This window comes from Sander vitreus, chromosome 12 (assembly GCF_031162955.1).
Source record: "Sander vitreus isolate 19-12246 chromosome 12, sanVit1, whole genome shotgun sequence".
Taxonomy (NCBI): domain Eukaryota; kingdom Metazoa; phylum Chordata; class Actinopteri; order Perciformes; family Percidae; genus Sander; species Sander vitreus.
Genome location: NC_135866.1, coordinates 9751867 through 9763186, shown reverse-complemented (window position 1 = coordinate 9763186; position 11320 = coordinate 9751867). Strand labels below are relative to the sequence as shown.

The 11320-nt window shown below is 39.9% G+C and overlaps 2 protein-coding genes across 3 annotated transcripts; one reads left to right on the top strand and one right to left on the bottom strand.

The window, feature by feature from the left end:
* Nucleotides 1-1345: 1345 nt before the first annotated feature.
* LOC144526677 (phospholipid scramblase family member 5) lies at nt 1346-4884 on the top strand. The gene is made up of 7 exons (XM_078264291.1): nt 1346-1694; nt 1796-1873; nt 2004-2196; nt 3865-3976; nt 4061-4160; nt 4521-4579; nt 4858-4884. Exons 1-7 carry the CDS (start codon nt 1346-1348, stop codon nt 4882-4884), a joined length of 918 nt encoding a protein of 305 aa, XP_078120417.1.
* Nucleotides 4885-5056: 172 nt separating this feature from the next.
* On the bottom strand, nt 5057-11242 carry eif4e2 (eukaryotic translation initiation factor 4E family member 2). 2 transcript variants are annotated; one of them, XM_078263652.1, is made up of 8 exons: nt 11134-11242; nt 10260-10371; nt 10024-10158; nt 9248-9352; nt 7767-7919; nt 7530-7670; nt 6288-6363; nt 5057-6189 (listed from the first exon to the last, which is right to left on the bottom strand). In XM_078263652.1, the coding sequence occupies exons 1-7, from the start codon at nt 11151-11153 to the stop codon at nt 6328-6330; spliced, it is 702 nt and encodes a 233-aa protein (XP_078119778.1). In that variant the 5' UTR covers nt 11154-11242; the 3' UTR covers nt 5057-6189; nt 6288-6327. The 2 variants fall into 2 exon arrangements, with proteins under 2 accessions (XP_078119778.1, XP_078119777.1); XM_078263651.1 differs by having other exon boundaries at nt 7534-7670.
* Nucleotides 11243-11320: the final 78 nt, after the last annotated feature.

Below are 11320 nucleotides of genomic sequence, written 5' to 3'. Positions count from 1 at the left end.
ACATTACTATGTGAATATTCACACAAACACACAGAGGTGGTAAGGAGGTTTGTGCTTCACCCCTCCGGATCATGATGATTCATGGATGTTTGGCTGGTCTCGGCCTTCTCACACTTAGATTATCAGAGTAATCCTCCAGAGTCAGGAGGATGTTGACCACAGATGGTAAGCAAGATACTCCTAATGCTCTATTGTGCCATTTTCTGTCTTTGCACTCTGTAATATAACAAGGGTTAAATGCTACAGAAGATGTTAACCATGTGGGCACCTGTTACCAACCACTGTCTATATGCAGGACATGAGGGAGGGGCATTATGGTACTTTTTTGTGGAGGAATATACTGTAGAGTGCTGCATGCAGCTGCATAATGAGACCAAACTGTGCAAGCCGAGTGTGTGTGATGTGAATAAGAAGGAGGCTGAGGCTGGCTGCTGTTTTAAGGGGAGGTTGTTTATATTGGTGCCATAGAACTGTCTGAACCTGCTGACGGCTGTAAGGAACCTTGAGTCGTAGGGGGGGGGAGATGTTTTTCTTCTTGTTTTCCTTGTAAATTCAAGAGTTAAATTAAATATATATATATATATATATTTAATTGTAAGCCTTCATTTTATATAAAGAAAACGTTTTTTTGTGTCAAAACTCGATTGACACTCGCATGACGGTCTGGAGAAAAATCATGATGATGAGATCTGAGGCTTCTCCTAACAACAACACCCCAATAAAGTATGTCCCTTTTCTAGTATATTTTGTCCAGACTTGGATAAAGTTGATGTGACAGAGGTCTGACTATCTAAGATTGTATATACACAAAGTGAGAAAAAAAGACCTTTGGCAGGTAAGTAGTAGACAAGGAGGCCGAGGGAGGAGAAGAGCACACAGGGAGCGATGATGTTGCCTCGATCAATAATGAACCTTTAATCAATGATTTTCTCTGAGGTATGGTATGATAAGAGTTATTTCCAAAACTGCTGTTCGTAGTAAATACATTTCTTAGCTATTGTCGTAGCATGTAAGACTATTTTATTCAGAGACATAATTTGCTAATTTATTCTGCAAATGTAATATTTAGGAAATACGCAATGGCTGGACTGGAAGTTATTAAACTCCTTGAGGACAATTTAAATACTGCCAATTTACAATATATTTTTATGTAACTGAAAACTTCCTGGTTAATTGTGTCGCACCATTCTGGTACCTAAATACCTAAATCCATAACCAACATAAACTAGTAAAATTACGTTTGACCCAGGTTACATACACACCTGTTGCACATGATTTCTGTTAGTCTGACTATGTATCATTGTTATGTAATTGCTAAGTCCACGTATATGTTTAGTTTTACACCATGTCAGCGGTGACCAATCAGCCTCTTCCCTTTGGTGGACTGGAGCGAGAGAAACACATCCAGATGATCTTCAGAGCTTTCCAGAACCGCTGTGGGCCCTCATGTGAGTGCCACACTCACTCACCTGGACCCAAACGCCACCAAATGCCTCCAGACTGGGAATCGGGTGAGCAGCTGTCAGGTCTGGCTCCTGGGAGTAAGATGGAGAACTGCTACACACAGCCACCAGGGAAAGTGAGCAGACCAGGGGTGGAGGAGCAGCGGCCTGGAGGTGCAGCAGGATCACACTTTATGTCTGTGCTGGAAACAGTCAGTCAGATACATATCACTGCAAGACCAGAGCTGCAAGGTGAGTAGGAGGGATTACTTGTGTGTATTTGTGTGTAAAATAGAATACTTGCAGTGTAGCGATGTGTCTGTTTGAAAAAGAATAATGCTTATCTATTGTAGGTCCACAGTGTGTTCCCAGGAGGATTTACAGCATCACCACAGGAGGCAGCAGGTCCCAGTTATTTGTGGCTATGGAAGGTACTGGTCCCTGTTCAGTTACATGTGTATTAACTGAGAACATTTATCTGCATCTCATAGAAAGAGAGAGTAAGTTAAAATGTTGTTTCAATGTATTCTCAGACTCTTCTTGATCTCTCCCTCCTGTCAGAGAGTTCTTGTGTGTGCCTCCAGTGTTGCGGTCCAGCTCGGGCCTGTTCTTTGCAGGGCTTTGACTGTCAGGGCCGGCAGGTCTTTTATTTTGAAAGGCCCCTTAGGGTGGACGCCTGCTGCCTCGGCTGCTGCCTGATGGAGATCAGGGTCTACACACCTCAAAAACATCTCGTTGGCACTGTATGTCAGAGGTACGGCTGTCTGAATCTGTCCCTTGACTTTTACAGTGGTGAAAAGTATAGTAGGTCATAAAAGGTCGTACTATAGTATGTCATAAAAAATTCATGGTATAGTATGTTATTAAATAATAATTAAAAGTCATAGTATAGTATGTCATAACAGTCATAAAAAGTCATAGTATAGTATGTAGCAAAACGTCATAAAAGTCATAGTATAGTATGTCATAAAAAAGTCATAAAAAATGACATAAACAAGTTCTAGTATAATATGTCATAAAGGTCATTAAAAGTCAAAGTAAAGCATGTCATAAAGAAGTCCTAACTAAAGTGAATGAATGAATGAATGAAGAAATTTATTTCAGACATATCAAAATAATAATAACAAAACATTACACAAAAATATAAACCAACATAGACATGTCTGAAAAGGAGTAGGAGGAAGTATACATTTATTTAATCCTACCACTTTTCCATAACTCAATAAATTATAATACGTCGTATTCACAATTATCTTATTATATATAACCTATATATCTATCTATATACATATAAACACACATCCCTTAAATTATAACCCCCCATCTATCAGAAAAGAACTTATAACAATATTACCTGTTAATAGACTCATTTTAGCTCATAGTAGTCATAGTCATAGTATAGTATGTCATAAAAAATGACATAAAAAAATTACATATTAATACTTAACACCCTTAATAAAAGGATTAGTTCCCCTGAAATTACAAAAAGAGACAAAAGAAATCCCACTATTAGGTAACTAAATAGGTAATCTAAGTTTGTTTTGACCATTTCATTTCTGTGCGTTACTTAGAGTAAATGTAACGGGTGTATGGACAGAGATGTTGCTGTTAAAATACTTAAATGTAATCTTTTATATTTCGATTTTATTTGGTTGAATGAACCCTCTAACCCCCACTATCAGAACACTAGAGCAGCAATCTTAATACTTTACATTCTCAGACTGAACATCTTGTCATGTGAGTCTTTTTCCATGTCACTCCCAGCCTCTGGCCACCCTGCCCGAGCCACCGTAGATGCCCAGGCCTGTCTCTAAATAGCAGTGAGAGCTTTTACTGTTCCACCCAGCTGGGGTGTAGTCTGATCTTGGGAGACTTAATGCACAAAACAGTTGCTTGGACAGAGACACACTGACAGAGCTGCGCTGGGCTACATGGGAGGGAAAGAATGCCACATCCCTCCTAATGTGAATGTTGGCTAATGGGAGAAATGGTGGCACCCAGTCTCCTGTAGTCAAACCAAAATACTTCCTTCTTCCTCTGGCCTGAATCTGACTCCAGGGTTAGCTGGGGTGGGTGCCTTTGTGTGTTGAATTTAGTTTTCCAGAAGCAACACTCAATGAAGTTGTCCCCAATTAAGACTGACCTGGCAGAGGTTTCGGTGACCAGAGATCTACTTGGTATAAAAACTGTATTCTCTCAGTTGTGCACGAATAAAGCATGCCCCAGTTTGAACTCTACAGACACCAAGCAAACAATGGTTTTGGTGCTGCAGAATCATGACAGCTGAAAATGTGATCAACCAAGCATCAAGGCTGGGCTGCGCCAGTGTGTGAAGTACTGGCCAGTGTATCTGCCAGGTTGCTTATTGCACAATTATGTAAGGAAATATGTTAAGTTGTGTTTTGGCTGACTGGGTTTTCAGGTGGAGCATGTTCACCCCTCTCCTGGAAGTGTGTGATTCAGAAGGAGCATCGACCTTCAGAATCCAGGGCTCCTGCTGTCCATACCGCTGCTTCTCCAACCAGCAGTTCCAGGTAGAACATTTAAGCAACCCAAAATGAAACGTGTATCTACAAGTGTATTTTAATCAGTATATTTTGCTTTTAATCACACACCAGATTGTCTCCAACATTGGTGAGAAGATTGGAACAATATGGAAGAAATGGCCTGGCTTCAATGACGAACATAACACGGACCATGAGTACTTTGGGTTGGAGGGTGAGTTGTGCCTAAGGAAATAAGATTTCCAATTCCTCATGATGTGGTTCCCAAACTTCTCCTGTCATGTTTCCATGGTGGACAAAACAAAGTCAAGTAGAATTTGATTGAAATAACAATAAGAACATGATGTGTTACTTTTCACTTATCTTTCTCATTTCTTTTTTTTTTTGTGCAAATGAAAAGAATTGATTAATAAATGACTTACACCTGTGTTTACAAGTTATAAAGTCTGCTGAGATAAGAGGGTTATTCAACTTCCACACGTTTCACTCTACACCCCCCCCAATGCACCCTGTAGTTTGTGAACCACTGTCGTAATATATTTTTACATTTTATTTTAATCTGTTACTTGTCCAGTGCCGCTGAATATGGACTCACACAATAAACTGCTGCTGCTGGCAGCCACTTTCTTGTTGGTAAGCATATGAACTTCTATTAGCACTCTTGCAGGAAGATACTGTTTTTGTTGTGTTCAAATAGGCCTTTTTCACAGAAGAGACAGCAGAGGTGTACATCATTTTACATACATTTAGCATGCATGCTACTGTCATGGTTTACTGGGACTGCAGCATGAAACACACATTCATGTTTTAGTATTAGTTGTGCTCAATTTGTCTGCTGTGAAAAAAAGGTCTATATAATTTAAATCCCTCATTGATCAACTCACCTTTTCTTTTTACTATTTTCTCTACAGAATTACATGTTCTTTGAAATGAGCTGATTAATGAAAAGGATCAATCAAGACGTTGAAAGTGGGCTGTAACTAGTGAGGAACACCAGCCGAGTCGCTTTAGAGTACAAGAGACTGCCTCATTTAATTGCATTTGATATATAACAGTTGAAACATCCGTTTCAACATACACATTTATTAAAGTAAATGACACTGAACAAGCTTTAGCAGCAGCTGCATATTTGACATTTATTGCTATAATCCATCAGGTGTACATCCAGCAGTGTTTGACACACACCTGTACCCATCATCACACCACCTATTACAGGCAGCATTACAGTTTTTCAACAAACTATAGGCGCTTTCTTGACGTGGTTCCGAAAAATGCTCCCGAGGAATTGATAAAAACTGTAACAGACCCTGACCCTGGGCCCAGTTTCATTTTTGTTTTTTTTACTACAAAATGGAAAAGGGAGTGAAGGTCAGTGTTTCAGGACTCCTATACACCTTTGAGGACATTAAAGCAGAGCCCATCCCTTGGATTCTTTCAAGGTGGGATAAAGACAAAACAGACAGAAGGAAAAACTGGGTCGGGTTGGGCTCGAGGCCAGGCACAGTGATTCAGGCAGCTTGGCAGTTCATTCTTAAGATGCCGTTTATACAACCTTCTGCCCAACACAGGATGGTCCTCATCCTTTGGGATTCAACCTCCAGGTCAAAGATAGAGAATCATCGCTGATTCAGTTACGTGATCTTTTTAAGTAGACTGTATTTACAAATATATCGTACACAACAATAGTTATCATTCTAGTTTGAAATGACCAGAGGAATTGTAGTTAAAATACAGCACTGTAATAACATAACATCTACCTGCAACCCTGTTTGAGTCCCAATAAAACAGATTAACACAGATTCATTTTAAACAGCAGGACGTGTGATGTTATGCTAAGCAATACAATCTGATCTAGGTTATACAACAGATTGGTTTTGTTGTATTTTGTCAAGTACAATTTGTTAACAGCTAATGACCAGATCAGCAAACACCAGTCACATGGCCTCCCTCTGGTGGCAAGTTAACAGATGTTACAACTCGCATTAATAAACATAAAAAATAAAATTGGAGGCTCTTTCATTCTTCTCTGGTTGATTAAAAATAACGCATTTTTCTTTCTTCGGCTTGGTTCAGTGTTCTGTTGACAGGCTTCTCTGTTCATTTCCAATTTGACGCTAAGAAGGAATGGTCTTCTTGCCTCTGTTCCTGACTTTTGCTCTGTCTTCATATCACACAGTGCCAATCCACATAGAGGTATCCTTCCCTAGACTCGTCATCCCCCAGCACATCACATATACGCACACCTACACACCACAAACAGAGACACACGTTAGCAAGACACAAAGTACATCAGAGAGAAACCATTTTGTTCACTTCGAACTAATGTAGCAACAGTTCTTACTCTTGCAGAGGTTGTCTGTGTGAGGGGCTAACGTCCGCCACTAGGATTCACCAGTCCATGGAAGTCTTCCCATGCTCTGGAAACAAAGGATGCAGCAAATCATCATTCAAAATAAACAAAGCGTTTGGAGATGTAGGCCTTTTTCAATGGGAGAATCACAACTGCATCAATTTACTCCAAAAGCATATGAAACATGATTGCATACATGGTTGTATTTTACTTGTCTTTCTTTTATAACATACACACTAACAAATACAAATGTAAATATAAGTGTCATTTTTTATTCTTTTTTTTATAGCTGTGAATGTTTTAATGAAAGCATTTCATTAGTAAATCATGATCGCCAAAGAAAAGTTATAGAGTAATACTAGTAGCGCTGCAAAAAACATTTCACTTCATTATCGATTATAATGTTGATCATTTTATAGCTTAAATGTTTCTTCTATAAAATATTAGTCTGGCTATCACCAGAGTCTGCTCTGTATTTTCTACTGCACAACGGGCATAGTTCAAATGCCTCTGTACGCAATTGGAGAGTCCTTCAACCAATCAGACCAACGATCCGGGTGACGTAGCAGCGACAGCGGCATCAACAGGTTGCTGCGCTCCGGTGGCCGCTATGTTGAATGTAAACAAAAAGCTGCTTGGTCGCTTCTCTATCGTCATCGTGTTAAACCTGCCAATAGCGCGCCAGGTGGATAAGCCAGTTTGTGATTGGTCCCCGCAAAATTGTAACGGAAGCAGGATAGATAAACGTACGGGTTTCCAACCTGAGCTGCAGGGAGAAATCAAATCGCCACAAAATGTCACAAAATGTTGAAAATCATTAGTACCCAGAGCCCAAAGTGACATCTACAAACTGCTGTTTTATCTACAACCAACAGTCTAAAGCCCATATCAATTCAAATTAGAAGCCGCAAATCTTCACACTTAAGAAGCTAATTTTTTTTATTAAAAAATATTAATAACCACAAACATCTAGCGGTTTAAGTTGTGACAAACATTTTAACTATAATGCATTAGTGTTGCATCAACGAGCAGAATGATACAGAACAGTGCTAATGTTTGTCACAACTTAAACTGCTAGATGTTTGTGGTTATTAATATTTTTTAATAAAAAAAAATTAGCGCAGTGTAATCCCAGCAGAAATGTGATCAAATGTAAAGTTAGTGAGCATGCATACAATTATGTGTGTGAGAGAGAGATAGAGAGAGAGAAAATAATAAAACGAAGAGACATACATACTTAATGCTGTCTGTGTGAGTCTTGTACTCCATGATGGTGTTGGGAGGCAGGTTGAGGACTCTGCGCAGAGTGTCCCTGATGCGGGCAGTGGTTGCCTGGTCGCTAGCTGTTTTGTTCCAGATGGAGATGATGTCCTCCTGGAGAAAAGAAGCAGAGAAGGCATGTCTGAGTATACTGAAGAAGGCAGTGACTAGGTACAACAGGTGTGTGTGTGTGTCTTTTTGTTGTTTTACCTGGAAGCGTACTGACACCACAGCCCCGCAGATCTCTTCTCCAACCATGAACTGCTCCCCGAGCATGGCCAGGATCAGGTTCTCCCAGCACCGAGATGCCAGGCCTTTCCTCAGACGGATGATCCACTTCCCACCCATCTTATTGGCATCATCCTAAAAACAACATAGGCAGGGTTTCAGAGTGGGCATTTTATTTACAAAACCAAATAGAATTATCGCTGCTCTGCAGCGATGGTCGGGGCCGAGCATTTTAAACTAGCAGGGAAGTCATCCAAAGCACAATGGCTGATTTTGTAGAAGATGTGACAGTGTGACCGTAAACTTCGGGTCCAAAGGCAAACGGTGATCTCAGTGAGCTATCGTCCAGGTGATGACTCATCTAGCTATTTGGGCTATATTTTATTGAGTCAGCCTGGGTTCCTAAACTGGAACTGATTGTTAATCAGAATCAGGTGTGTTAATGCAGGCACACATTTCAAATATGCAGGGCGGTTGTCCACAGCACAATGCCTGATTAGATATATGTATGATCATCTTGCAACACCAGGTGCTCGAACTCAGAACCGTTGATGCCGTAGGCAGGTTCTGATCTCAGGGAGCCATTATCTGGGTGATGTCACAAGTGGCATCGCAACACCTAGTAGACAAGGGGCAGGCTTGCATGAAAACGCTGAATTTTAAACTGCTGTAAAAAATTATTTTCTCATTAGAACATTCTGAGAATTTGTGTACTTTGTTAAGACAACATAGAGATGCCTGTTATTGATTTTCACAAAGATCAATACATGCCAAACTGATGTGTAAAGATGCTCCGTTTTGCTTTAACTGCAATGCGTAGATGAGGACACAATTAAAAAAACAAAAAACATTTTAATTCACTTTTTGAGATAAAATTGTGAAATTGTGCTCACCAAATCTACAGTGATCTTCCAATGTTGTGATTTTTTTCCCATGGAGATCAAAGATTTAGTTTGGAAGAAATAGCAGGATTTGTTTATACTACTGTATGCAGCAATGTTTTAATAAATCAAAAATCAGAAATTTGTGGAGTCTGGAGAAGAAGTCCCCCAAATGTGGTGTCAATTGAAACAAAACAGTGGGAGTTAATAGGTTTAAGAAGTTTTGCAGTTTTTGCAAAAAAGTAGAGTGATGGTCTTCAAAATTGCTACTAGGTAACAGCGGAGCATAGTTTCTGCTCTAATGGGGCTACAGTTTGGCATAAGTTGTGACGTTGTAGCATGTACGGCTGATTTGTTATGAATTTTTAAAGTTTGGAATTTTAGATCGCTGTTGTAGCGCCACCATCAGGACAATTAGCACACAAATCGCACTGATTAAGTTTGGCATAGAACTGGACTTATGTGCAAAGTTTGGTGAGTTTTCATGCATGGGAACATGGATTTCTTAGGAGGAAGAAGAAGAAGAAGACATAGGGTCTAAATAAATGCATTCTTTACTGTACAGGATCTCAGAGTACCCACCTCCCACATGGGTTTAATACCCTCCTTGAAGAGGTGAAAGTCACTATGGCCTGTCAGGTCACCTGGCCGGATCATGTGACTATAGAAACGCCAGAACTGCTCCACCTGGGGAAGGACAGACAATGTTTACATTAGGGCTGAACGATTAATCAGTTTCAAATCCAAAACGAAATTTGAAAGAATGCAATTAGCTAATCGTGAAGACGAATGTGCAATATTTAGTTAAATGTTTGGTGTAACATTTGGTTTAACAACTTTTTATTATTATATTTACAGTTTTAGATAAATGAAGCTAAATGCTGGAATAATGAATAATGTTACATATCACACATTGTTTCCAGAAATGTCTTATTTTGAGTGGATTTTTCATTCATTTTTGTATTACTTTATTTAACATGATCATCATCATCAACATGAACGTGGATGCTGCTATTGAACTGAGGCATATCAGAATTTTTTGATAAATGTTCTGTGTTTGACTGTTCAGTGTTAATTCATGCTAATTAAAAGAAAAACACTTATTAATGCTCCATGACATGTTTTATCTGTTACACAGTGAATATTGAACTTTAGATAATAAAAAAAATAATTGAAAATCGAATCGTAATTAGATTGTATCCCCAAATTGTTTAGCCTTAGTTGTTTAGACATCAACATGAGTCAGGATAAGCTTGTATCATAGATTTGTCTGGGTAAGGTGATAAACAAAAGCAAGAGAGTGTCCCGTTCCTATCTACTGTATGCCCTATCTAAATAGGTCATAAGAAGCGACTTACCGAGGCGAAGCTACCAATCTGTTTAATGTTCTGCTCGTAGCTCTGAGTACTAGCTGGTCTCCCGGGGGTGCGTCTGGAGTACCAGAAGGTGTAGTTGTATTGAAGAGGGTGCTCTCCTGCCCCTGGCACCACCATCTGCAGAAAACAAGAAAGTGAATAAGCTATACAATTAACTTTGAAGCTGCAAACACGTCTCATATATATATATATATATATATATATATATATATGCTTACCTTTTTCTTAGAGGTGTTCTGTTCCTTGTCCTCGTCTTCAGCTTTTTCCTTCTCACTGTCTTTCGGTGAGCCTTGGTCCTGGTCGTGGTCTCCACTGTCATCATCTTTCAGACTTGATTTGATGGAAACAGACAGCAAAATTAAAAATGGTTGTGTCTTGCACTGACTTCATTCAAATTAAGGGGGACTACAACTATTACATTGCTAAAACTAACGCTGTCTAAAACAACATAGAGAAAGTGCAGTTTTTGTTTAAAATGTTTTAGAGAGGTGTTGAGTCAACGTTATGAAGATATGATCCACTGCAGGGCTACTGCATTAGCTAGGTAACGTTACACCTAATGAACTCTCAACTGAGTGTGCTTTTACCTATAAACTGCAAATATGTAGACGGTTTATGATGGACACGTAAACACCTGTACTTAAACTACTCTGACCGTGAATATCCTACAACGCCCTGTTAACTACCTGCCCGTACTTTAGGGCCATGGGAGTCTAGTTTGAACCGAGACTGTGCGCACATTCCACTGCCTCTAAACAACTAACACACCGAGGATTAAGGCCCTGTCCGCCTTCCGCTTGGCTAAGCTACAGCTAACAACACAGCATATTCCCCATTATGAAATACTATGTATACTCTGTTGTTACTTCCCTTCGTTTTAAATGCACCTGTGTGTGGACATTGCTCTCATGAGGGTGTATAAGCCCAACGTTGTATGTTGCACAGAGCATGCAGGACCATGCAATAAAGCTGACACACCTCTCTTTTTACACGCAAGAGCCTTCATTAATGTTACGCTACACCGTGGATTTGCAGCCACGACGGGGGGCCCACTCCCTGGCAGATATTCCACAGAAACTTTTGATTACTCACGCGTCAAATTTGTTGTTCATTATTTTCTAGGTGGGAGCCTTTCGGAGTCCGACCACAGCCTCCTGAATTCCGCAGGAACGGCGGCGCGCACAGCGGACGCATGTGTACGCGCACGCAATGTGACGGTCGTAGTGATGAATGTGGAGGTGAGAGCTTTCCCCAGTTTTTACCAAATGTATACATATAT